The sequence below is a fragment of the Ischnura elegans genome, chromosome 4 (assembly GCF_921293095.1).
Source record: "Ischnura elegans chromosome 4, ioIscEleg1.1, whole genome shotgun sequence".
NCBI classification, from domain to species: Eukaryota; Metazoa; Arthropoda; class Insecta; order Odonata; family Coenagrionidae; genus Ischnura; species Ischnura elegans.
The window spans coordinates 41,587,553-41,614,705 of NC_060249.1; the positions used below are offsets into that span (position 1 = coordinate 41,587,553).

Below are 27,153 nucleotides of genomic sequence, written 5' to 3' on the forward strand. Positions count from 1 at the left end.
AAATATGTTGTCAAATTTGGGAAAATTATTTATTGAATCATCACTTGATTGTAGTGTGTGCCTGAGTGACTGCTTGTATTTTGCAAACAGACCCATCTGCTTAATGGCTTACTTTCATCATGTTATTATTTGTTTAAAATGAATTACTTTCACGTTACTTCATGTTTACTGTTCTTACTGTGACTCTGATCTAGAATTGCCTAAGTGATAGAGAACTAGATTGTTACTTATTCAATATTTGGTTACTCTTTACATTTGATTACTACTGCATAAAATTGTTGTGCAATCATTTGACCGTTGGTAAAAGTTGTGTTGAAGACTTTCTTTGAGAGTTAGTGTTGAACTTGCTGTTCAACATCCGCCAAGGTAAAGGCACGAGGTCCTGCTGAGATAAACATTGTCAATTAAATTATCTATGTACTTTGTTTTACTATTCAGCAAGTGCACTGCTCACAAGTGTGGGAACCTGTTAGGGATTGCTAATTTGGAAACATTCAATATTTTAGATTGAAGTATGCATAACTTTTGATTTGTAATTCGGTATTTAAAATTTGAGAAATTAACTTACCAATACTAATTTTCAGGCTTATGAGGACTGGTTGAAGAGGCATGGTGATGGGCAAACTGATGGAATTGAAGAATCTCTCCCTGGTCTCGATGCTTCACCACGCCAACTCTTTTTTCTTAACTTTGCACAGGTGTGGTGTGGTGCTCTCAGGCCTGAAGCAATGCGCAACAAGCTCAAAACCTCAATACATTCATTAGGAAAATTCAGGTAGTCAAATTTTTTATAGTTTTTCAACAAGTTAATTTATTTTAAGGGATCAATATAGTTTTATTACTATACATTTAATTCAGATACACTCCCAGGAGAAAATACCAAACAATTTGGAAGCTATGTCGCTTAACCTTGCACAAGGGTGTGAATTCTAGCTCGCATATTTTTTAAAATTGAGTAATGGCCTCACTCACCAATTTTAAATTGTCGATTATGATTTTGAAAAATGAAGTACCTATTTGTTTCCATTTCCCGACCTGCTTACTTCTAGCTTGAGATACCTTGTTATGGGTAGAAGTACTTAGTGCAGAAATTTTGCTCTCACCTTGTTCAACATTCCTCATACTTTAGGATGCAATGAATTTCTCTTTTTCTGTTTATTCATCATTTTGTGAAAAAATGATTCTGGTTTATTGTAAACAATGGTTCTAGTCTATCAAGTGAACATCATCTGCTGTTTACAGGGTCATAGGAGCACTATCAAACTCAGAAGACTTTGCATCTGCATTCTCTTGTCCTGAGGGATCACCAATGAATCCCCAAGTAAAATGCTCTGTATGGTGAGCGTTGGATGATTTTAAATAAATGCTAAAATATTCTTTATAATTTTCATGAATTTATGATCCAATCCTTTTTTAGCGAATGCTAATTCGCAAGTTTTCTACAATTTTTACCGAGTGTCTTCTTCATGAAATCAATCTAGTTGTATTGACTGGCTTACTGGAAATATGTTATAGTGGACTTGTGTATAGAAAATATGTTCTGGTATATATAGTTTGTTCAAACCTGGAAGTATGACTACTCATATTAACATGTCATTTCTCTTGGTTTCATCTCAATGGAAATGAGGAAGGGTATTGAAAATTTGGTTGAACATTATCAAAAAATTGTAGGGTTCAATCCTATCAAAAAAATTGTTGAGAATTGGGAGAATCTATGAATAAGAGATTGAATACTAGTTATGTGAGTTGTGTATATAATAGTGGAGAAAATTTTTAAATATAATGTAACATTAAGTAATAACTGGATTTATATTGTAAACCCTCGTGCCGGGGCCATTCGGGGAAAGGGGAATTGGAGGGCAAAAGGGGAGGGCAGAGGTGTAGCGGTGATATCCCATGCACCTCGGGCGAGGGAATGGGGTTTGGGAAAGGGAAGGAGGTGAAAATTTAGTGGTGACGAGACCTGAGATAGGAGCGTTCGGATAAAGAAAGCCGTTCGACTGCGTAGTTCACTCAACATAAATTTAATATGTTTTTAAATATGATCATTTACAAATACAATCAAGTCGATAACAAAAGGAACAATTAACTTCTTTTCCTTGGATTTCAATGAAATATAACGCATAACTCACTAGGCTGCAGCCTCTCAAATACCCACAACAGAAAAATTTAAGTCCTTAACCTAGACCAAAAAAAAATCACGTTACACGTTTTTCACATTCATAACCCATATGAAAACCACAAGAAAAGGGGCCAAAAAAAAAAGAAACAAAAAAGAAAAAGGGGGGGGGGAAATGGAAATATAAAACAACAAAATAAATGTTGCACTGAAGTTCACACTGTAATGGGGGGTAGTACTGTCATCTTCTCTACTTGTGCGAGGGAATTTTATAAACCTTTTTAGTGAATTCTCTTCTTGACTTGGTGGGGTGGGACTTTTCTTCTGTTCTTTGGGGGTGGGGGTCGGGATTTCGTGGCTTTTTCTCTTACAATTTGTTGAATTTTTGGGGCTCTCGATCTGTTGATGGTGGCGATTCCGTTCCGTGGCGTAGGCTGCCCTGCGCCCTCTCTGGCAGGTTCACGGGTGGGAGATGACCTCTTGGCAACAGTAGGGCGATCCTTTCCTTGGTACCAACGAGTCTACCGTACAAACTCCTACTCTTATCTAAAATCCCCTTTCTCTCTCTCAGGATCTGTCCACCAACTTCGTCTCTCATGCCGTCTCCCACACTCCACCTACTCTTAGGAGCGTTTTGCTTACGTGGAAAAGCCAAAAAAAAAGAAGCCCTTTTCTTTAGGTACACCACGTTATATAGTCTTTGAGGGGAGGGATCACCAGGGGGGGGGGGGGGGGTAGGGGAAAAAAAGAAAAAGGAATGATGCACATGGGGATGGACGGTCACTTCACCAAGGACACGGGGGCAGGGGGGGGGGGGGGGGGGAAACCACGTTCTTCTTCTTCTTGACCATCTGTTTGGCGCACTTTAGGAGGGAAGGGGAGAGAATTTCACATTTTTGTGGGGAAGAAAATGGGGAAACATCAAATGGGGACCCAATGATTCATATCACACACTCAAAACCCTCTTACACTCACTCACACATACAGACAAACATATATCTAACCAAAAAAACGGCCTTCCTTTACCGTCGCACTCCCATCTCCCACGTCCAAATGTAATCGGGCAAATGGCACTGGTTACAATATAGATAATTAATGACGATAACTTAGAAAATTTGCTAGCACTTGACAGAAAAATTTTGATTGAATTTGAACAGGGAAAATTAGGATTTGGTACACATTTGAATTTCATGAAAAGATTGACATGGAAACATTTGAGGTTAAATTTCTATCTCCTGTATTAGAGCCAACTGATAAGTTTTATGTTATCCCTATAGGGGATACATGTTGTCCCTATAGGGAAAACATAAACACTATAAATCAGATTATATGTCAATCATTTAATATTCCCTTCTTTGTACTTAATTACATGATGATTTCAGGAAAGTTCATTTTTTATGCTTTCAAAGCCTCAAAATACGTGTCTAGGTGTATGAACTTTGTTCCAAAAGTAATTTCTTTTTTTGTTTTAATGGAAATAATTTATGCATAATCATCACACTTCCATCCTTTCTGTCAAAGGATAATGATGATAGAGGTAATGGCTTTATATATGATTGCTGAGAAAGACCAAGAAACTAGTATCTGGAAAGGCTGAAATCTTAAGCTAATGCGACGGAGGTTCTTGTTTGAAGCACCACTACTAGGGACCGCTAGCTGGCTGAGGTCACTGCCTTAGATCTCCTAGGTCCCCGGCAAGGCTGCTTGGGCATTGGAAGCCTAGTAGCAGAAAGACACCACTTACTTATGAACAGCGGCTGATAGAGAAAGGGCTTCCTTCCACATGAGACAACTGGCAGTGTACATTAGGGCGGATCGCAAAAATCGATTTTTTTCAAATCCACCTGGCCCAATGAAAAAAAGTTGTGGGACCGATCAAAAATAAGGCCTGAAAAATTTGAGACCTGTACGTGAACCCCTGACCCTCGCTCAAATGCAATTTAGGGGGGGAGGGTCGAAATTCAAAAAATATAATATTTTATGGTCATTTCCTATAGATTTTGCCGAGTTACTGCCCTTAAGGGCAAAAATTTCGTGCATTTTGACGTATCTGCCACCGTTTAGCCACAAAATGCCTACTTTGAGTCCGCGTCCGCGAAGAAAATATTCCAACGCCCACGCAGCGTCGCGGATACCAGAGCCGCAGGCCGATCCCTTCCCCTCCACGCTCGCTTCTCCCCCTCCCACGCCTCTAATATAGCTAAATTCATCCCGCGCATGCTGCTAGGAGGTCGTTTATCTTTGATAATATAAATCAGAAGATGGTAGAAGGTAAAGAACGATGCGTAGTGAGACGACTTGTCCCTTATTTGGCGCCTCGTCGGCGTAAAAATAAATCAATGTTACCAACTTTTAGAGAAGTGATGAAATATTTTTAGATCTGCGCACGCAGGAAAGGAGACTACGGTCTATGAAGACGCCTCTCGAGTGGCTATGAAGGTGTGCAAACTATGGTGACGCGCTTCTCTTCCATTATGAATGTGACTAAATGGATTTAGCGGTACCACAGGAAGTAGTAAAACTTACGGAAAATCGTAATTGGCCAAAAGTAGGGTTTTATTGAAGTATAAGACTCAAAAAATTTTAAAGGAACATTTTAAATTATGCGATATTTTTACGTGTAAGTGCATGGAGGAGCATAAGGTTCCCCCAATGAAGAAGTATTTTGAGAGACAAGCTGACGAAAAGAAAGATGATGGCTGCTGGATTGAACCCTGAAGAAACTCGACAAATGAGGAAAAAAGGGAATCGTAGGAGAGTGTTGAGTCATCATCGTCAGTTCTTGTACGGGAAAATAGTATCAAAAAATTTCTTCATCAATTCATCCGAAGAAAATTAAACTGACGAGAAATTAGCCGATTTGTATCTCTACTTTCCTCATGAAATAAACATTAAGGACTATAACCTCAGATTGGAACTTCTTCGGGGAAAATGCGTCGGCCAACTGTGATAGAGGTATATGCAAGAACCAAGCAACCGCAATGATCGTTCCCGCAACTTTAGCTGACGCAAAAGTCATAACTTCGTAAGATACATTCAAGCTAGTGTACCAGAATTACTTACGTCGACAGAAAAATATGCTAATTACTGTGAATAAGAAAAGAGAGGTGTCATCAAAGGGCCTTATTTTATTGGAATGAAAGACTATACTCTTGTCTGACGAAAAAAGGGAAGAGGACTTATCAATACAAGTTTAGAGGGGAATGTGTGGTGTTAGTTGAAGAAACAGGTTCCCACTTTTGGAGGTTTGCCTCCCCCGTCGGAGGATTAGCAAAAGTTACTCTGCGATTATCGATTCCTTTCCGAGTGAAAATTAGATACACAGAATTAAAAAGGATTTGATTATGGTGGTACCAAGCGAATACCGCACAAAAAGGAGGCATCATCCCTTTGCTATAAGCATAATTCCAACATCCCTTGCAGTGTGGGTAGACTCTTCTTGGGATTCCCACCGGGTTAATTTTTCCATAATGGCCAACATTTCAAGCTCCGACTGGGGGCTCATCCTTAGGGATAAATTGTGTTGAACCCCGAAAAGAGTTCACCCTCATCATTCGCCAGGAAAGCATCAAATCGTATTTCATCCCTTACAGTGGTCTATTTGCTATTTGCGCTATGTTGACTTGGATTTGCGACATAAACGTTGGGAGGGTAATCTAGGGACCCAATTTGCGTTTCTACAAGGATGCGTTTGGCGATCAATCCGAGATTTTTTTTAATTGCTGGATTTTAATATCGACGTAAAGTACTACCCACTGATGATATATTGGAGAGAGACTCCGGTTCCTTCGGCTATATCTGAGCTTAGCGCTGTGGAATTTTAAAATCTATTGATGAAAGTTCAAATTTGAATTTAAATATTCCTTTTATTATACATACGGACGAGAGATTCGCGAAAAAATTTACCAAAACTTTGTTGACAGCAGCAAAAGACGAGGAATGACACAGACATAAGAAATACAGACTGGAAAGAAGATAATTGAGTAACTCTTTCGTGATTGTTCCTCACCGGACGATGCTGATACATCAAATAATAGTAAGACTAACGAAGAAAGATGCACTTGGTGTGAATTTTGGTGCATCTGGGGCGTTCGAGGGGGGAGCGGGGAGGGGACGCCGGCGGCCTTCACCCAAAATCCATTTGGTCACAGCTGTCGGACAATACCGGAATAGAAGTGCATAACCTAAGTTCCCAAACCTTCATAGCCACTCGAGAGGCGTCTTCATAGACCGTAGTCTCCTTTCCTGCGTGCGCAGATCTAAAAATATTTCATCACTTCTCTAAAAGTTGGTAACATCGATTTATTTTTACGCCGACGAGGCGCCAAATAAGGGACAAGTCGTCTCACTACGCATCGTTCTTTACCTTCTACCATCTTCTGATTTATATTATCAAAGATAAACGACCTCCTAGCAGCATGCGCGGGATGAATTTAGCTATATTAGAGGCGTGGGAGGGGGAGAAGCGAGCGTGGAGGGGAAGGGATCGGCCTGCGGCTCTGGTATCCGCGACGCTGCGTGGGCGTTGGAATATTTTCTTCGCGGACGCGGACTCAAAGTAGGCATTTTGTGGCTAAACGGTGGCAGATACGTCAAAATGCACGAAATTTTTGCCCTTAAGGGCAGTAACTCGGCAAAATCTATAGGAAATGACCATAAAATATTATATTTTTTGAATTTCGACCCTCCCCCCCTAAATTGCATTTGAGCGAGGGTCAGGGGTTCACGTACAGGTCTCAAATTTTTCAGGCCTTATTTTTGATCGGTCCCACAACTTTTTTTCATTGGGCCAGGTGGATTTGAAAAAAATCGATTTTTGCGATCCGCCCTAGTGTACATTAAGACTCTTCTTAGACTGTGTCACTGTATCGCTCACCATCTAATAAAGGTGGTCCGACTTAACTTGAAATTATTTCGTTGAAGCAAGGTTAGTTACCATCCTCATCCAACCCCTTCAGCTTACTTCTTTTTATATTAGAACAGAAAATGGAAAATAGCTTGGTGATCTCCATGGTGATTTCCTATAAATGGTCTTGGTTTTCACAAGAACAGCAGATTCCTGATTATCCGGCTGCAGTTTATCTGGTTTATGGATTATCTGTGCGTAAGTTCACGCTCCTTTGACCTTTTCCATGATTTTCGATTAAAAATAAAATCCGGTGCTAAAGCACCACTTTATTTGCATTTTAATGCAAGAATACACTGGGCTTAATATATCCATTAGAATCTATAACCGCTGCTGTGCGGTAGCGTGATCACTCACCCTTTGCCTTCACAGAAGTTCCAGGCTCTTTTTTTCCAAGCATCGCAGTGTGTGATAAGATAACAAGCATCCGTTTTTAGCACTCAGTGATCATGGATCAGCGACTCGAAGCAGTTGCATCCGGGGCAACTTGCGCGAGACACGACTACGTGGCGTTGTGCCTGACAGTGTAGTTTCTGGCTTCGCACAGTGGTTTCGAAGCATTTCCACATACCACTTTTCTGAATCCGTGATCTTGCAGCTACGGATACGTGGTTTTGGATGCCAGGTATTACGCAGAGCAGTAGGAATACGAGTACAATCACGTTATCGACGCTAAAAAGATTGAGATCGGGAAAAGAAAGCTTTCATTGATTCCGGAAAGCAATCTAAAATAACGGATAATGTGCGTAAATAATAATCGATTGTTTGATCTACGTAAATTATGAAAATGATGAGAAATTAAAGTGAACATTTGGATTATTCACGTTTCCTGATTAACCGTGTTGCTCCTCCCCATCCTTAGTCGGGATAATCGGGAGTGCGCTGTAGTCATCTTATGGGTTCATAAGCATGAAATGAATATGAATTATCAAAACCATATTATTTCCATTAAAAATTACTCATAGTCCACAGTTATTTATCATTTACTTTTTTCATAATGAATAACTCTACCATGTTGTGCGTGAGGCTATTTCCTTTTCCTTCATATATGTATTTCTATACTTGAATTAAAAAAGGACCTATCAAATTCAACCTACTTGTAGAGAATTGAGTTACACTGAAATATAAGGATAACTATAACATGAAGCACCATTAATCTTGACACAAATTAGGATTGTTTATATTTACTGTATGTAAAAAATTTATTGAAAAATATGCATTTACATAGCACAAAAATAAAAACTTGTCGTGGTATAAACTTAAAAAAATACATGATTAGAGGTAAAAATTCATGCATCAGTGAGAGAAAAAATGAACAGTGAGCAAAAGTGATATTTGTTTGTCTAATGACATAAATTATACATGGAATCAATAATTTAAATTTAGCATCTATTACATAATGATGAAAATGAGCATAGGGTATGACATTCATTGCCCCTGATTAAATTGCAGATATATTATTTCTCTGCTTAACTGAAAAAATGTGCTCAGTTTTGTTGTAACAGAGATTGTTTTTCATTCAAGGTACCCTCATAGAGAATAACAATTTTACATAATGTGGTGGCATTATGATTATTTTTGAAAACAATTGCAATATCAAAATTTGTATATTATGCAGGTATGAGGCAAAATTACCTCACAAAGATTTTCAAGTGATGGCTATTACACATTGTAGCTATCGAGTACATACACGCTGTGATGTAGCTAACTAAGCTTTATGATATTGCCTGTGGAACCACTTATCCATTGGTGTAGCATTTTCATTTTAATTTTCTTTGGTTTCCTGATTTTCTTTTCATTTGTTAATATTTTTTCTTTATAAAATTTTTCATGCAATATGTTATTGAATAACTTTATCGAGCAAACATAGGTCATCATAAACTATAAGTAATGAGTTTTTGATATTTGGTAAAAAAAAATATTTGATTTTTTTATCTTATTGTGGTAGTCAATGATCAGGCTTCATACTAGACCAGGGGCAAACCATCCATGAAGACATTTGGGCACTGGTCCTGGCAGTTCAAATTCTGTTCGACCAAGCTCGGTCATTGTTTTTGCATCCAGCACCAAAAATCCAGCCTTATTTTTTCCTTCTCCTCCCCAAACTAGTGCAGAAAGTAAAACTCCATCATCTTCACTCTGTAAAAGTTTGTAAATGGGAATAGGGATAAAGCATCAGTTCTGAAATTGTTATTTGTTGACTAAGTTTGATTTGAATTCATTATGTAGATTATATTAAATGTGGGAAGGCCATGTTTGATTGGTCTCTATTTAAATTTGTAATAACAGTGAAAATATATCCGGTTATGTTGTATGAGTTGGAATTGGAAAATTTTCCATCATTATTGCATTGGATAGCGTAGCATCTTTTTTTGTGAAAATAGTTTGAAATGGAATGCCATGGGTAGCCATTAATTTTTCATGCTTCATTTGAATTATAGAAAGATCTGGCCAGCCATTGATTATTTTGCTCATCAGAGTGTCAAATTCATCACTTCAAAACTCATTTTGTGGTATTACATCACTACTGAAATGCTGACGGGGAAAAATTGCAGGATGATCACCTAAATGTATAAACCAAAGCCTGATAATCAAGGGACTACTAACTTATTCAGTATTTTAGGATAGTGATAGAAATCAGCATTTTCACAACAATTAGATCAATTTAATTTTAAATTATGCGTTGCTACTGTGGCACTAGTATTGACCACTTTTTAATCGCATCATGACCAGGGTCACTACATTAAATAGGTAGTGTCAATCATCGGTAAGTATTGTAAATTTCTCTACTTATCCTCAACTATATATTATTTATTAGGCTATTATAGAACACTTGTATAATTACAATGATATTTTCTATTATTGATTGAATGAGTTTGTAAATTTAATTTCATGAATTGATAGCCAAATCAACTCACCTGGGCACTTGGATGTGGTATGAATATGGGCTCACTTGGGAAGATATTTTTGATTCCCCATGTTTTTGTCTTGCCACTTTTCACATTAACTTTAATTATCTGAAAATAATTAATTCTCTTATTTCAGGCTGCATATTGATTATTTTCATGTGCAATAAAATGTTGAGTATTCTTGTCAAACTTACAGTTCCAGGGTTGTCAATATTAACATCTGATGAAATAGCATAGAAGTAATTATAATCTTTTCCCAAATTTCTCTCTGTGTTGATCCTCGGTGTTTCACATCCCAAGTCACACAATTGCTCTGGACGAACAGGAATTGGAGAGTCAGCCTTATGAGTTTCACTGAATTCTAATTTGTTGCTTGCATTTTCTTTTACGTTATGTAGGGGTAATTTAAACCTTTGTGGTCTTCCATGGAACATAGAAGCATAATCTGCATTTTGTTGAGCACCCTGAAAGAAACAAAAAATGCTCGTCAGATTTAATATTCAGCCATTCAGTCTTTTTAGTTGAGAATATATATCGGCACCATTATCAAAGAGGATCAATTTTTTATTGCTTCAAAATATCATTTTAATGAATTGCAGCTGCCCTACAGATCTATGGAGGAAAAGAGATGTGCGGAAAAGAAGTAGAAATAGTTTTTTCCTTAAGTTTTACTAACCTGTAGGTCACACATCTATGATATAATTTTTCCTTTTATGGGTCTTTCTGAGGTGGCAGTGATCTTTTTCTAGTTCTCTGCGACTTTAAAATTCATCAGCTTGGGGCCAGTTATTATGTTCTAGGTCAGAAAAAGCAAGGACTATTTTCATCGTACGGCTGATTTCTACTGTAAACCATTAGTCATCATTTGGGAATTTTGGACATGCGATCCTCACTAGAGTATCTTCATGTGTCTGGGAGTTGCAGAAAGGCACTTCTACTGTGGCATTTGCAAAGATATGGCTATAATATACACATAGTTATGGAAAGGTGGAAATGCAAAATTAATCATTATGTATCAGAGCTGATTTGAAAAGTTTCTATCTTCAGGGCATCAAACACCAAACACCCATTGGCATTGCCTAATAAATCACTCTTGCTTGTCACAGCTTTCAGCAAAGAACGCATTTTGTTTTTCTGTGTGACAATAGGTTGAAAAACTTTATCTAGAGTGACCAATAAAATCTAAATGCTGAGGTTGCACATCTGCATGCTTATTGTTCAGAGAATAAAACTCACCTTTAGTGCATCCACATACATGCAGTCCAGCATAGATGGGTCTTGATAGCAGCATATATCAATGATGACATGTGGATATTTTTCTCCATTTTGTTTATTTGTATCTGCATGTGATTCATATGAATTAATTACGTGGAGATAGAAAAAAGAATCTGATGAATAAGTTGCGTACAATTTTCCAGTTTTTCTATCCATGAGGTGAATTAAAGTCTGGAATGAAATTGTAAAGATATTTCAATTGAAACATGACCATACATAAAAGCCAATGGTATCAATATTTTTTGGTGGAGGAATTTGAAAAACCATTATTTATAAGGAGGTAGTTAAATTATTTTTAGTGAGTAATGTGGCATTTTTTCTAGCATATTTTCTGATGTTTTTATACTATAATAAGTTTGAAATGGGTTTATATCTTTGGATTACAACAGTGTACTAGCTTGCCAGAGAGAGAATTTTGACTCTTCCAACCCTGATTGGCAACACTTCTGGGCCATGTTCTTGAAAAGTTAAAATAATATTGATGGGCTGAGAATTTGGAAGTGCGGCTTACTCTGATACTGATCAGCCACTTCTCTGGCAGAATATTATGTTGAACAAGTTATGTTGCCATGACCGCATTGCAGGGTTATAAATTTATCTGTATTCACAATAAGAAAAGCCATTTAATTATTACGGGGGAATTGAATGGTTAAACTTGTGGGGTTGGCATCTGGTAATTAATTGAGTCACAGTTTTTGATTTTATGCTTTATTATTACTTGTGTGGCTAACTTTGGTTTAACCCTTTCACTGCTGTTCAATCTCTGAAAACCTTCTCCTCAGATGCGGTGAAAAGGTTAAAATGAGTTTCGTGGGCCCATGGAGCAGGTACTTCCAGGATGGGCGTGGCACACCCTCCGAAGGGTTGCTAATCCGGGACCCTTTCCTCGATGACCTCACCCTGGTTGGCCCCTCTATTCGACCCTCAGAGTGGGGGGCCTCCCTCCCCAAAAGCGACTGCTCTGACTGCATTTTGAAAATCTATCAATCAATCCGATCATCAAAAAATGATTGTTTGCATCGCACTCCTGCCAATCAAGCAATCAAGTACGTATTTGAACCTTGTTTCTTCGATGAAAAATAACGATTTTGCTAACTTTGCTAAAAACGTGGCTGCGAACCACCGGAAAATGGCCATTTTAGCAAAGTTAACAAAATCGTCATTTTTCATCACAGAAACACGGTTCAATTACGTACTTGATTGCTTGATTGGCAGGAGTGCGATGCAAATAATCATTTTTTGATGATCGGATTGATTGATAGATTTTCAAAATGCAGTTAGAGTGGCCACTTTTGGGGAGGGAGGCCCCTCGCTCGGAGGGGAAAGGGTCCCAGATTAGCGACCCTTCAGAGTGTGCTTCGGCAAAAGTGCTGAGCGCATGACAGATAGGAAGAAAAAGTACGTTCACAACAATGAAAGGGTTAATCATCATATGACTACTGTTTTGGTATGGTTTTTAGAGGAGTCAACTGTCTGCTTACGTCATTGGCACCATAAGAAAGGATAGGGAAATATGGGTGGAGAGAAACCCAGTGTTAGCATTTGCCTGATTTTGACTAAAGGCACCAAAGTGACCTTAATAGGCGTAAAGTCCCATTTGATCCACACAGCACTCAAGTAGCAGTTGGATCAACACTGAAAAACATCTGCCGCAACTGGAACCTGAACCCGGACCCTTTGGGTATGAAGCCAACACAGTAACCACCACACCAACCCGATCCCCAGCTAATGCTTATACATGCTGCTGAGGCTGAGAGAGAAACATCCGTTGAAAAGGGTGGCATTACTCACTGGTTTATCTTGATACCAGCGAAAAGATGATGCCATTGCCTCATTAAGAAGGGTAGTAAGCACTGTCTCTGGAACTGATATTGACAGAGGCTGCTCAACTATTATGAAAAAGTTTTCGGTCACTCCAAATGAGTGCATGTAGCCAGGATGAAGAGGCCATCTGGCTGAAATTCCTCCTACAACCTCAGCTGTGGCAAAGGGATCATACTCCTCAGCCTCATCATCTCCATGGACTTCTGCATTCCCATTTGAAGTGTCACCATGCTTTTCATTTGTTCTGGCGTCCATTGTTTGTGGTTCTGAAATTGCAATAAGGAGAGCATTCAAAATATGTATATATGCGTACTCATAATATATTTAATGTGTTGAACTCCTAGTATAATATAAATGTATAGTTTATAAGAGGGAATATTTAAGAAACTACACCATATTTGAGTTAGGATATGAAAGTACAGGTTTAAATATTTGTGGCAAATGGGATATATACTTGGTGACATATATTTGGGGACAGTCTGTGTTTTTTAAAGTGGCTGTTTGAGGTAAATTTATGCCTGCACATATTTTGTGATTTAAATGCATTACCTACCGCTAAAAATCATAGAAAGGTAGCTGGAGTACCTTGTATGTAGTACATACACTCACACAGTTGAGAGATTCATATCCAAAATTTATCTAATTAATGTCGAGGCTGAAGCAAGGGGTAGGTTCAAACCCTCCCATAATGTTTGGGAGGGAAAGGCTTAGATTTAACCAGTTACAAAATGCATTACCCCTACCTAGCCTGTTCTTCCCTCCCCCAGAAAAGTTTTCCAGCTACAGCCTTTGTTAAGATTTCCATGAAATGTATATTTCGTATATTCGCGGACAATGCCATTTTTTATCAACAGAAAAAAGTATCTATGTACTTTTTTGTAGTCAAGGGTTTGTTGTTTTACTTTGTTGGACTCTTTAAAAATGGTTGAAGAATAAAACTTGAAGTAGATAGTTGATCCTGTTTTTTCTCCGGACTAACTGTCGAAGCTTTCATAGTGGCACGAAGATTTCGTCCACTGGTTACCGAAAATAATATTTTTTATCAGGTTATGGACCCAGCAGGCATAAGTGCGGAGAATTAAACGTGTTGGTTGAAGAATAAAACTTGAAGTAGATAGTTGATCCTGTTTTTTCTCCGGACTAACTGTCGAAGCTTTCATAGTGGCACGAAGATTTCGTCCACTGGTTACCGAAACAAATATTTTTTTTGTCAGTGGTCCCAGATTCAGTTTCAGGGGGAGCAGTGCCTGAGATACCAGAGGAGGCAGCGCCTCGTGTTGCAGTTTTGGAGGATGACGTTGAACAGCCTGTCTTGGTGGTCTACCCCACAGTTACTAATTTAGAGGTACCAGTGACAAACATTGACCCTGGTGAGGTCGCAGGTGAGGTACCAAGCCAGTCCATTCCAAGGAGGTCAAAGCGTGTTAGGAAGCCAACATCTTGTCAAAGCTGCAACTATGCTCATGCAAGTATTGAGTGTACTTCCATTCCAGGGACAGTAACAGAGGCTTTTAATAGTAAAGATTCTGAGTTTTGGAAACAGGCAATGCAAGAAGAAGTAAAAGTTTTGTCAGACCAAGGGACATGGGAAATAGTGCCAAGACCAGAGGGATTAAATATTGTAGGTTCAAAATGGGTGTTTGCTTTGAAACGTAATCATAAAGGGGAAATTATAAAGTTCAAGGCAAGGTTAGTTGCTCAGGGATATGGTCAAATTCATGGAGTTGATTACCATGACACATTTAGTCCTGTTATTCAAAAGAAAAGTCTGAGGCTTCTTATAGCTATTGCTGTTGAGACAGATTTAGAAATGGATCAGTTGGATATTGTAGGGGCATATTTAAACAGTAAATTAGAAGAGGATGTGTACATGGAGATACCAAAATATCTCGGAGAGAATATAACGGTTGATAGAAAGTTTTATGTATGTAAGTTAAACAAGAGTATATAAGGTTTAAAGCAATCAGGTAGAAATTGGTATTTGCATCTAAGCTCAATTTTGTCTGTGTATGGATTAAAACAGTGTTTAAGTGATCCATGTATTTTTAGCATGTCTGACCTTAAAGTAGGGGTTTATGTTGATGATATGTTGCTTGTCGGAACGAAGGACAAGATATCACAGTTTAAGAGTTATCTAGGTAAGCATGTAGGAGTCAAGGATCTTGGTTCAGCCCATAATATTTTGTCCATAAGAATACAGAGACCTGAAAGAAGTGTGGTATATATTGATCAGGAGAATTATATAAAATATATGTTGGAAGAATTCGAGATGCAAGATTGTCATGGGGTGAATACTCCTTTACGAGTAGATTTTCAAGAGAGAGATGTCGAAAACCAAATAAGCAATTATTTGTATCGAAAAGCAATAGGCTGTTTGTTGCATTTGTCTGGAAATACAAGACCAGACATTTCCTATGCAGTGTGTATTTTAAGTCAGTATATGGAGGAGCCATGTCAAACTGATTGGAAAAATGTCAAGCATATGTTTAGATTTTTGTCTAAGACTAGAGGTTATGCTTTATGTTATCAAAAATGTCAAAGTAAAATTAATGCATACTCTGATGCAGACTGGGCAGGCAGTAAAGGTTATTGTAAGTCCATTACAGGATATCATATTTCTTTAGCAGGGGCTCCATTTATCTGGCGAGCAAGGAAGCAAAAATGCATGGCAACCTCATCAACTCATGCAGAGTTTATTGCATTGTATGAGTGTGTAACTGAAATAGTATGGTTATCAGAGTTGTTAATAGAAATTAATCAAGGATGTTTAATGCCTAAACCTTGTGTTCTTTATTGTGATAATGAGAGTTCCATTGCCATTGCCAAAAATGATGTTATAACTGAAGGAAACAAACATTTCTTTGTTAAATACCATTTCATCATGGAACAAGTCAAAGAAAAAATGGTGTATTTTATATATGTACCATCAGACAAGAATACTGCGGATATATTTACTAAAAGACTGCCAGGGACAAGAATCAAAGTGCTATCAAAGATGATAGGACTTAAGGATCTGTACAATAGAATTTAAGATGTTTGAATATTTTATAATTATAATGTCTTGTGTTGTTTGGTACTCATTCAGAGATTGAAGGTGAAATGATTATTGCATTTTCAAAACAGGTATTGTCCGAGGGGGAGTGTTAAGATTTCCATGAAATGTATATTTCGTATATTCGCGGACAATGCCATTTTTTATCAACAGAAAAAAGTATCTATGTACTTTTTTGTAGTCAAGGGTTTGTTGTTTTACTTTGTTGGACTCTTTAAAAATGGTTGAAGAATAAAACTTGAAGTAGATAGTTGATCCTGTTTTTTCTCCGGACTAACTGTCGAAGCTTTCATAGTGGCACGAAGATTTCGTCCACTGGTTACCGAAAATAATATTTTTTATCAGCCTTGACCAATATGTACTATTATAAATTAGTTAACTAGGAAAATAGAAACAAGCAGTAATGCTTATTTGAAGTAAGGTTAAATGGAAATGGTACTTACTCCAGTTTTTTGGTGGAGGAAATTTGAATACTGTATACTTTGGTCCTGTACTTCCAACGACCATTCCAATGTTAAATACTGTGCCATCTTCCATTACATGTGGATGTGATGTATGACTCACTATTCCAACTTTCTGAGCCAAGTTAACCTATTGAAAAATTATTTTGATGAAAATAAAATCGTAAAAAGGAATTTTCATGAGGTCAGCTGTAGTACGCAACTTTAATATTGTGTTATCTACTCACCCTTTCTTTGGTTTCAAGTGTTTTTGGATCTATCTTATGAATCACTGGAGTTTCTGTAAATGTGTAAAAATCGTCCCCAAATGGGTAGATGGAAATCATGGCATTGTCTGATTGGCATTCCCCAGGATTGAACAAAGCTGCTACCCTGAAAGTTAAGCAAAAATTGTTCTGTTAAAGATTGAAATTCTCAACCATATTGCATATTTAGAAATTATTTATCTTAAATATGAATAATATACAGACCGGCTGAAGATGCTCTGACAAGGGTCAGGGACAGCCTTAGTTCCAAATTCTGTGACCACTATTCTTTTGGCTGCCATGTTTTTTCGGAATGTGTTGGACTGAAGAAATCTGCACTGATATGTTACTTTTCCATTATCAATAGCAAACCTGTGGATAAGGGTAATTTTAGTCACAAGCCAGTAAAGATTTAGATTACAGCATCTGACATATATTTCAGATGAATTTAAGATGCAACTGAAGTTGGGAGTTAGAAATTCCTGGATTGTTTTTTTTTCAAATAATTTCATTTTGTCTGCAACTTCATCACTATTAATTACTATACATTCAATTAATTTTTTTCATTATTTTTACTCTTTTGATTATTTGAAATTACCCTTTATGATAAATATGTAGTTTATCGTTTAAATTTAGCACAAGAATCAAGTCGATACTTTAGTTAAATACCTTTAGAAAATAATGTATTTGCATCCAATTTAGCAATATTAGTTTAAATAAGCACAGGAAGGCTGCTGGCATGGTTTTTTTCAAATTTTTGAATCCAGTGTCAAATTTTAATAATCTTCTGTATCAAAATGTGTATTATGCCGTGGTAATTTATTTTTAGTTCAAACTTTTGTTTACCCTCTCATATATTATTGTGATGCTTTTTATGTAAATTCCAGGAAATATGATTTATTACTACTATTTTAGCCTGCTCATGCATAAAATTTTAATGAATTAGTTATTTATTTTATATTTTATTATATTTTAAATTTATTAAATAAGTAATAAAGCTGCAATTTCCAATTTGCTTTGCACAAATACAATCTTTGAAAAATTTTTTTGTTTGATTAAAATCTCTTTTAACTTCATTTATGAATTTAGACTACGTGCTTGAGCCTGGTTATACTGTTGTTGAAACATTTTTTTTTGTGAGGGATTATGTTTCACATATATATCTTTCTATCTAACTAGCATTAACAGACTAACATCACTATTACTATGTGATGAAACATTTGCCTATTGAGCAGTGCTGCAATGGATTGATAATGGATTTTGGTCTCAGTTGATTGGTATGGAGCAGTCGATTGTGGTTGTTGCTTCGTCAGGGAAATCACTATTTTGTGCCTTGGGGATGGGCAATGCCTCACAACGAAACGCACCTACAGTAGAGTATCCCACAGAAAATTGAAAGACAGCGAGCGCATAAGTTTTTTGGCCCATGAGTTGTATCCTTAGCAGTTGGAGAAATAAAAACGTTTTCCATTGCTACATATATTTCAATCTCCTTCTAATTGTTTGTGGGGATGGTGGTTGTCCCCTTCTCTTAATTCACCACTACCCAGAACTGAATTAAATTTTCTTCGCTCTTGCTCAAATTCGAAGAAGTAGATGTTGCATTGCTAGAAAAATAGTGGGTAAGAAAGGATTTAAAAAATCACTATATCTAGTCCCTAAAATATGTTTGTGACTGCATATCGCAGGGAAGAGTATAAAATGCGTAAGTTAGAAGAACATGTGAGACTTCTTTAAACTCTACAGGGTATGATGGTCCAATACTCTACTGTACTTATTATACTGTACAAATTATTTGGTTTTAGAAATCCCAGTTTAGGCGAATGTTAATGGTCAATTTTAACCTCATTTGGAAAAGGCCAGATTGGTGCCTATGCAATGCCACTCCACGTGACATCACAGGGACCTAGGAGTTTTACATCGTCTGAGATTACCAATGCATGTATGAGGCACAGAGCTCAGGGAAAAATCTCTTAATAATCAACTATTAAAACTGGCTAAGGTCGGAAAGTTTCCTTCTTTTGATAAGGTATTAATAATCCTTATTTAAGCCACGCGCTACCTGCTAGCAGCCTGCATCGCAGTGGAGCACATAACCTCACCCTAAAGGTCACCTCACACGGCGACAGTGGGAACCAGAGTGACGTCACACGGGCTTTTCCCAGCATTCATACTTAGCCTTCGCGTGCTTGAAAATTTTCACTTTTCGTTAATAGCGAAAAATAGATATTGTCATTTAAAAATCTAAAAGCACGAAATGCGTACTCTAGGACAGTGGCGCAGTGAGGGGGAGGTTTTGGGGGATAAAACCCCCCCCAGAGCTCAGACAATTTTTTAAGTTTAATCTATTTTATTTATTTAGATTACTATTACTTATAGAATAGTGTAAGGATTAATAAAATATCCCTCAGAATGCCGTAAAACTCAACATTTTTAACCATTTATCTTAATTTTTTTCCGGCGGAGGGCCCTCGCAACTCCAGCTTATCCTGGCAGATATGCCATACCCCCAGACACCCCAGTATTAGTTGCGCCTGAAACCCCCCCTAGTCTTAATTCCTAGCTGCGCCCCTGCCCCAGGAGTAATAATCTTTCGATTTAGGCTATAAAAATAATAGGAAACCACCCTATTGACATCTTGAATCAACATCTTAAAAGAAGCAGTAAGAGCATCGTGAGAATCAACCACTTGAAAGGCTGGATGTCGAAGTATGTAGTTTTGCGGTTATCCATTTTTATTGTGCGATATTCAGCACATATCGAGAGTTTTGAAAACAGCGAAATTCAAACTCACTTTTGAAAAAGGGATTCATTTTTGGCTGAAAAAGTCTCCCAAATCATTCGTAACACCTAAAGTAGTGTACAAATTATCGAAATAAACCATTTTCAGCTGCTGCTGGAAGACATAACATCGATATGGTTGTTTTTTTGCTATCAAAATTGACGTTAAAACAACATTTTCTAAAAAAAATAACGATGTTTTTGATATAAATGTCGACGTTAAAATATTCTTTTTTTGAAGAAGATATGACGAAAGGATTGAATGAGACATACCTATCCATAAAAATGTTAACAACAAAATGAGATCACATAGTATTAGACTATAAAAGAGCCAAACCTAATAGATTATTTTAAAAACTTGAAAAAGTCTTGAGTTTGGCCATCTTATGATATTGTGTTTTTAAAATTATTTGAAATTATTTTAAAATCATTTTTCAATATTACTTTGCTACTTGGGAATCTGTGTCCACAATGCGATATTTCGCGATGTAATCTTTGTTGGGAAATATCTGGTACTTCCCGCCCTGCTTCCCAATGTGTTAAATCCACATAGGTACCTACTCACTGTTCGGAGAATTATTTTCAGTGGAAAATGGTGGATCCGCTGAATTCCAATTTTTGGGTTTAGAAGCCAAAAATCAAACACTAGTCTTTTTTCTATAAATATTTATGGTAGGAGACTGAATCTAAAATCTTGACTGCTAATTAATTCCTTAGAGTGTTAATAAATATTAAGAATCCATTGGACTCATTAAGTACATAACTGAAAATAGGAATTTAAGTACACCGGGACTGGCCACATTGATAACTTTACGGAGTCACCCGCAATGCACAAATTGTACGAAAAATCCACAGAGAAAAAATCTTTCGCCTTGACCGGGATTCGAACTCGTATACCACGATTACGGGTGGCGTGCTTTAGCCAGTTAAGCCACCGTCATTCATCAGTCAAATGTCTCCAGTTAGTCAATTTTCTATAGGGGAGAATGACGTCTCGGTAGCTTTACTGGCTAAAGCACTCGACCGGAAATCGTGGGATCCGGGTTCGAATCCCGGTCAAGGGGAACGATTTTTCTCTGAGGATTTTTCGCACAATTTGAAAATAGGAACATTTATGTAGTACAGCAATTATAATCGAAAGATCACGTCCGTAAGAACTGATTGTGAGTGCCTTACGAAGAAATCCTCGCGTTGAACAAACACCTGAAAGCATGTCTGAATTCACACAAAAAATAATTAGATACAATTTTTTTCTCTGCCGCCGGAAATGAAAACCTTATTTTACTTAAGATCGATAATTTGACCTGCGGACTGATTCATCATTTTGTAAAAACCCTCTATTGTCATTTATGTGTCCAGGGGCGGATCCAGGATTTTTTTCTGGGAGGGGCACAAGCAAGGCCGTATCCAGGATTTTGTTCTGGGTGGGGCACAAGGATACCTCGTAATACAAAACGAATGCAATGATCATGGGACCGTATTAAAAATCTTGCATATTTTTGAGGGTCTGGGGGGGGGCACGTGCCCCTGTGCCCCCCCTCTGGATCCGCCTATGTATGTGTCCAAAATGTGGCTCTTCCCTGACTACCTTTCTTATCAGTAAGAGATAACGTTCAGTGTTAAAATGCCTCTGTATTATTTTGGCGTATCGCGCATAAAAAAGCTACGAATCGAGCTGATTCCAAGTTATTTCCAGTATTTTTAGGGCTAGGTAAGATAAGAGGAGCATTTTGCAATACTTCTCGCGCTCGATTTTTGCGCTGAAGATTGCATTCGTTCTCTGTTGCCACTATCTTGATACAGATAAAAGCGCGAGGGGGGAATAGCGAAGAGTAGGTAGTTCAAGAAAAACTCAAGTGTGCACATCAGATTGCGTGCGGTAGTCAGAGCTGCGATCCGTGTTGACTCGTCATTCTTGAGGACTGGTGAGTGATCGTCATTTCTCGAACGAGTGTGTGTGCTTGCTTCCCATCGTAAGGCTTCCTTTACTCAAAACTCGAGCTTGAGCTGAAGTAAAGAGAGAAATTTACTTGCGGAGTTGGTGAATCGTATGCCCGGAAGATTTTGCGGAGATTTAACCGGCCGTCGATTGGGAGGCCGAAGGACATTATGTGTGTTTCAACCAATTTATGTGGTGGTTATTAGCGATTAAGTGCTTCACTCCAGGAGCTCTGGATATTCACTGGTTGCGGCAGAAATCCTCTTGATCAAGTGGGCGACATACCATTCAGCAAAATTGCTCGGTGAGTACGAAAGCATTTTATTGAGTGATAGAATGGGAGATAATTTCAAGATTTTGAGACAGTATCAAATCTTCGGGGATAATTAGTTATTTCGACTGTGTATAACCGCGTCTCTTACGCTTCACAGTTTACATAACTCATAGAAATTCAATAAAAGCGCATGAATATTGTAGATAACATTTTAAATATCAGTACAGTGATACAGTACGTACAGTGATACAGCATATTTACACAAAATGTGTTGCATCACTGTACAACTATTTGCTAAAGAAATGGAAAAATTGAATCCACTAAAAGGTGGTGACGTAAGAAAAAAGAAAAGACATTAGAAAATTATGACCATTCAATCAAGGACCGGTGGTAATTAAAGATATCCTTCGAAACTTTAGAGAAAATACGTGTGATGGAACACCTTCCGAGAAGTTAACCGTTTACTTAGATAAGAATTCAATTCTTGGAAATCAAAACCCTCAAAAGCTTTACGCTCGTACATTGCCTTACGTACGCCAAGAGTTTTTCAGATATCTTCATCGTCATTCCAAGGGCGTACCCAGGATCAAAACTAGAGGGGGGCAAGCCTTGATCGTTCAAGCTGTAACACAGAAAAGGCTAAGGAAACTAAAATTTCTTGAAAATATGACAGCGCTTTATTAGTTTTCGAAATTGCTTGCTCAAAAATAAAATATTTTTATTTTATTTACATGTTTTATACTCATATAAATTTTCTTGGATTTAAAGAAAATTTGTTCAAAATTGTCGTTTTCAACTACATTTACTTTTGCCTAGAGGAGGGAGGCATCTGCCCCCTTCTGCTGTATATTCTCCATCTGCCCCCCCGCTGGGTACGCCCAAGCGTCATTCAGCAGTTCAGGCCCAACGTAAGTTATCCACCCAATATTGGAAACAATTGGTGCATTCATATTAATTCAGTGAAGTGTAAATTTAAGTTTGTTATTGCTCTCTCAAAATATAATTCTTGGAGGTCAGCTGGCTGTTGAAAATTGAACTTCATCGTTAAAGTTACGATGGTGAATGGTGAAACGATAGCGTCCGCTGTGAAAGTGCCATTCCAAATCAGCTGAAAAAGTAAGCAGTTACATCCTGATGTCTTGGGAATTATTGGTAATCGGCGCAACGCTATCAATCTTTTGAGATCTCAAATGTGTCCAATACGTGAAGAAGAGAAATGCACTAATTTTTATTTGTAGCTAACACCATATTCATTATCCTTGCCCACGACCAAGAAACGGCTAAGAAAGAAAGGGATGACTGATGTCAAGTGACTGCATAAAATTAAGTTCTGTTCCACGCTCGAGAAACATATGTGCTGTAGGTGAATTTCGTTTCCGATATGAGTTATTATAATTTTAATGTGGATTTGATTAAGTCTTTGATCGAAGATGCGTCGGGTAACTCTCGTTAAACGTTAATGCTCCGTAACTCAAGTTGAAAATTATTTTTTTCATTGAAATATACCAGTAGCGGATACGGAAGAAACAAGGGAGGCGGGGGCGCAAGAGATATCTTGAGCTACCTTTACTTTTATCGCAATGAGAAATTATCAAGTCACTTGCAAAATTTAAGAAATTTTTAATTAAGCTGATGATACACATATTAAATACAATGCTATCTCATGGTATAAAGTGGTTACTAATTAATAGTGGTTCTACAATGTTAGACAGTGCGGGCGGCCCTGCAAGGGGGGGGGGCGCACGCCCCCCGTGCCCACCCTAAGTATCCGCGACTTAAAGTAAAGTTATATAAAGATACGCTGTGTTGGGAGTTACAATAGTCTGTTAAAACTGGATGACGATCGATGACAAGTCGTTAACAGGTCGAGGAGAGGACACGGAGGTAACCCGATCAGATGCGCATAAAAAGCTATATGAAGGTGACATTCGATGGAAGAGCAGTCACGGCTCCACTTTTGCCTAAGTATAACACAGACGGAAAGGTATTCAAACCAATAAAATGGATGCCTTTTGTGGATATCGGCTTCGTCTTTCAGCAGAAGAACCTCAATTTCGGTTTAAGGTACTCGATCAATGGTGAATAAAATACAGAGCTGTTTTCTTCGGTTAACGTGAAATATCCTTGGACGTAAGCTATTGTATGAACATCATAGGGTATAATTACGTAACTGGATGAAAAAGAGGACCTCTGGTCCGTAAATATATGGTCGGGAAGTTGACTATCTCTTCTTTTAGTGCAGCACATGGCTGAAGTAGTTGAAGAATTCAAAAGAACACAGAACCTCTGAGTACATGCTCATCAATTATTTTGCTTTTGTAACCCCAATTTAACCTCTTATTACCACAAGGTGACTCTCCTGTGGAAGAAAATTCTCAAATCGACCTTCGCGTCAGCGTATTCACAAACTTAATGTGTCACAAACAACAAAAGGGATTTTTTTCAAACTTCCTGGCGGACATTCCATTGATTTATGACGTGTATCGCCTGCTCGGCACACACGTGGAGACATCCTGCAGGGGCCAGTGCTTTTAAAGTTGTATTTACTTGGATGTTAAGGCTACGTTTGTGAATGAATAAAAATATATCTGTTCCTTGCCTTTTTTTATCGCCACAGCTATCCATGTGGAGTTCCCTCCAGTAAGCTTCCGAGGCCTAAAAATCCTTTATGAATCCGAACTATGGAATTAAAAAAATAAGTATATTGTCGTTAGATTTCAGAATCAGTCGTTTCCTGGTGTTGAATGAGAAACTTTAATGTTGTCACGACGGAAATCCAGCCTCAAAATCAATTGTGCATCAATTTTTAAATACGCGAGCTTTCATCTATTAGAAAGAATTCCGTGATGTGAGTTTATCAGTCTCAATCAATGGCTACAGGTTAACGGTACAAAAATCAATCACATTATTAATTCTGAAATAAAGTTGAAATACATATCCTCAAAAATGGAATTTCGCAGCGTGTATACATTGTTTTCATTCCTGGGAAAGATTAGTTCAAATTACTACATTTGTTCACTATTAATGAAAGCGGCTGAAAAAAATCCTTCAAACCATTCGCTGCTATAAGAAAATATGGCTAATGCCTAACCACTACTATCGACGAATATCAGTATATTATATTGACCTTCTTCTTTTCTCTCAGTTAAGTATCGATATTTTCCCGTAATTTTTCAGGCTTCACTGGATGATTAAAGTAGTTCAATGCTTCTTCGAGTGAACACGCACTCGGGAATGGACTTATCTCGTCGTCCTAAGATCTTTTGCTCCAAAAAGGTTGCAGTAAGAGTAAATCATGAAAATTATGTTAGCATTTTACACCTGTTTATCATTAATGTAGTTGAAAGGGCTTCTTAAATTCAATTATTTTAAGGCTCGTCAATGCTTCAGTCTAGATATGTCTCTGCCGTAAATATTTTAGTAACTTTCAGTAAGTGTTGAATTATTATTCTTGAATGAACGGCCCAAGTATTTATCTGTTGAGGTCCGTTGGCTGGGAGCTGATTAAAGTAATTTGCCGTTGACTCCCTCTAGCTACCAGAATGATTTGCGTTTTTCTTATCAGAGAACTAGGGATGTGACTCACCTGTGAAGCAAGGCAGAGCAGTCGAATAGGTGCTGAAAAGACGTTTCTCCGATATGGTGTAATCCTGGTCCATTCCTCAGTAATGTCCCTTTAATCCAATGAGGTATGACTCCTAAAAAAATACGAACGAAAATTAATTACCTGAAATTTTCCTGACAGGATGTGGTGGGAATTTGAAGTTCTTTTTATTGTTATAACTCCGCTAGTGGTATTGAATTATTGTTCTGAGAGAAAAATATTTCTTTTGCGACTGGAACATACGCGAATAATTAGTTTCAATGTCCGTTTCAGATTTTCCAGGCTACCAAAGCTGAGGATATTTAGTAGAAAGGGAATTTAATATTGCTTGAGAAACATTCATGCTATTAAGTATATTTTTCTGTAAAATTTTATAGATGGGTGATGTGCAAATTTCCGAAGGAATAATGATATTTCAAGTAAGATTTTGCATTGCTCACCTACAGGCAAGGGATTTATCAAATTATTTGCAAATGTTTTTGAGTATGTATGTCTGAAAAAATTCATGATTAGGCTATAATTAAAAATTAAAACAAATCGCATTTTATTGCGAAAGTAATATGAGCATTGAGACTCGTTAGTTATTAATCAGTTAGCTGCCAAAACTTCATAGGACACTGTGATCGCAGAAGAGTTATCCCTGCCGATGGAAACATACGTAATCTTAAAAACCTAATTAAAAAAAACTTCCGAATAGTGTCAATCATTAATTGTACTTGGAGCTATTTAATAAAACATCAATGTAATTCATAAAATAAGTAATGATATAAATATATAATAACTTCGCTGATTATAATTGCATTGGCGCTTCGCGGGCCAAATTTTTAAAAGTATGTATATGCTAAAAACGTTTTACTTTTCTTAGAAAGGGAAAATTAAAATTGTTTTTATATTCTTCTCACAAGCAGGAAAAAATTAAATATATTTCTTTTACAGAGAAAAAGCTATTTTGCATTTATATTTCATACAAGAAATAATCCACCTGCAATTTTAGTATGCCATCATATTCGTTATTGAGACAAAAGTGGCGGCACAAGTCTGTGTGGCCAAAAGTGGTGCCAAGAATGACAAATCGAACGCGAAGTAATGGTGAAGCTTGTACTTCGGAGAAGAAGCTTGAAACATGATGCCACTTTAGAGCTCTAACTGAAGCGTATTATCCTTCCTTCCTCTGCATCATCAGAGAGATCGAAAGCTGGCCAACGAGACCGGACGTCACATTGAGTAAATATATACAAGAGCGTTCGAGGTGGCTGTGTAGTGATCAAAAACTGAGGTTAGCATTGGAACCTCAACATGAATACTATTATGGGGAATCGAAACAGACAGAAATTGAAACACTTATGGATTAATTTCTTTGAAGTCCTTATACTTCTCCGCCTCCTGCAGCGCATAATTCAATGGGAATTAAATCTCCAACCGAAATAAACAACATGAAAAGCAAACCATTGCCCATGAACAAATGATTTGGCTTATCCGGGAGTTGATTTTCTCTTGGAGATTGGAGATTATTGGGGAAAATAAGTTTGCTTTCGTTCACGACTATCCACAAATAAATCTTATTTTACGCATGAACACGAAATTTGCCGACGTAGAGTGCCAGTGAAGGATCACGTAATCTTGTCATTTCAGTATTTATTACATGCTAAGAGGTCGAAAATAGCTCCTTAATATTTTCTCTGAGAGGCTTACTAATCTAGGGTCAAAAAACTTCTTAATGGGGAGGAGGCATCCCAACGTTAAAACGTAGGAACTTAGGGTGAG

The 27,153-nt window shown here is 37.5% G+C and overlaps 3 protein-coding genes across 7 annotated transcripts in view; 2 read left to right on the forward strand and 1 right to left on the reverse strand.

Annotated features, from left to right (window-relative positions):
• Window positions 1–1,376, forward strand: part of LOC124157353 (neprilysin-4-like) — a 34,824-nt gene extending 33,448 nt beyond the window's left edge. For all 4 annotated transcript variants that reach the window (XM_046532009.1, XM_046532010.1, XM_046532011.1 and 1 more), the window contains 2 exons: window positions 585–775; window positions 1,243–1,376. In XM_046532009.1, the coding sequence (XP_046387965.1) occupies window positions 585–775; window positions 1,243–1,342 (291 nt within the window). In that variant the 3' untranslated portion in view covers window positions 1,343–1,376. The remainder of the gene's footprint in view (window positions 1–584; window positions 776–1,242) is intronic.
• A 6,963-nt stretch (window positions 1,377–8,339) lies between these two features.
• LOC124157356 (carotenoid isomerooxygenase-like) overlaps window positions 8,340–27,153 on the reverse strand; it is a 35,708-nt gene continuing 16,894 nt past the window's right edge. For both annotated transcript variants that reach the window (XM_046532020.1, XM_046532019.1), the window contains 9 exons: window positions 25,372–25,483; window positions 17,017–17,163; window positions 16,774–16,918; window positions 16,529–16,676; window positions 13,001–13,299; window positions 11,171–11,380; window positions 10,129–10,398; window positions 9,944–10,042; window positions 8,340–9,164 (listed from right to left, as the gene is read on the reverse strand). In XM_046532020.1, the coding sequence (XP_046387976.1) occupies window positions 8,988–9,164; window positions 9,944–10,042; window positions 10,129–10,398; window positions 11,171–11,380; window positions 13,001–13,299; window positions 16,529–16,676; window positions 16,774–16,918; window positions 17,017–17,163; window positions 25,372–25,483 (1,607 nt within the window). In that variant the 3' untranslated portion in view covers window positions 8,340–8,987. The remainder of the gene's footprint in view (window positions 9,165–9,943; window positions 10,043–10,128; window positions 10,399–11,170; window positions 11,381–13,000; window positions 13,300–16,528; window positions 16,677–16,773; window positions 16,919–17,016; window positions 17,164–25,371; window positions 25,484–27,153) is intronic.
• LOC124157355 (phospholipid-transporting ATPase ABCA1-like) overlaps window positions 21,463–27,153 on the forward strand; it is a 127,789-nt gene continuing 122,098 nt past the window's right edge. Inside the window, exon 1 of the mRNA XM_046532015.1 lies at window positions 21,463–21,815. The gene's annotated coding sequence lies outside the window, so the exon portion shown is untranslated. The remainder of the gene's footprint in view (window positions 21,816–27,153) is intronic.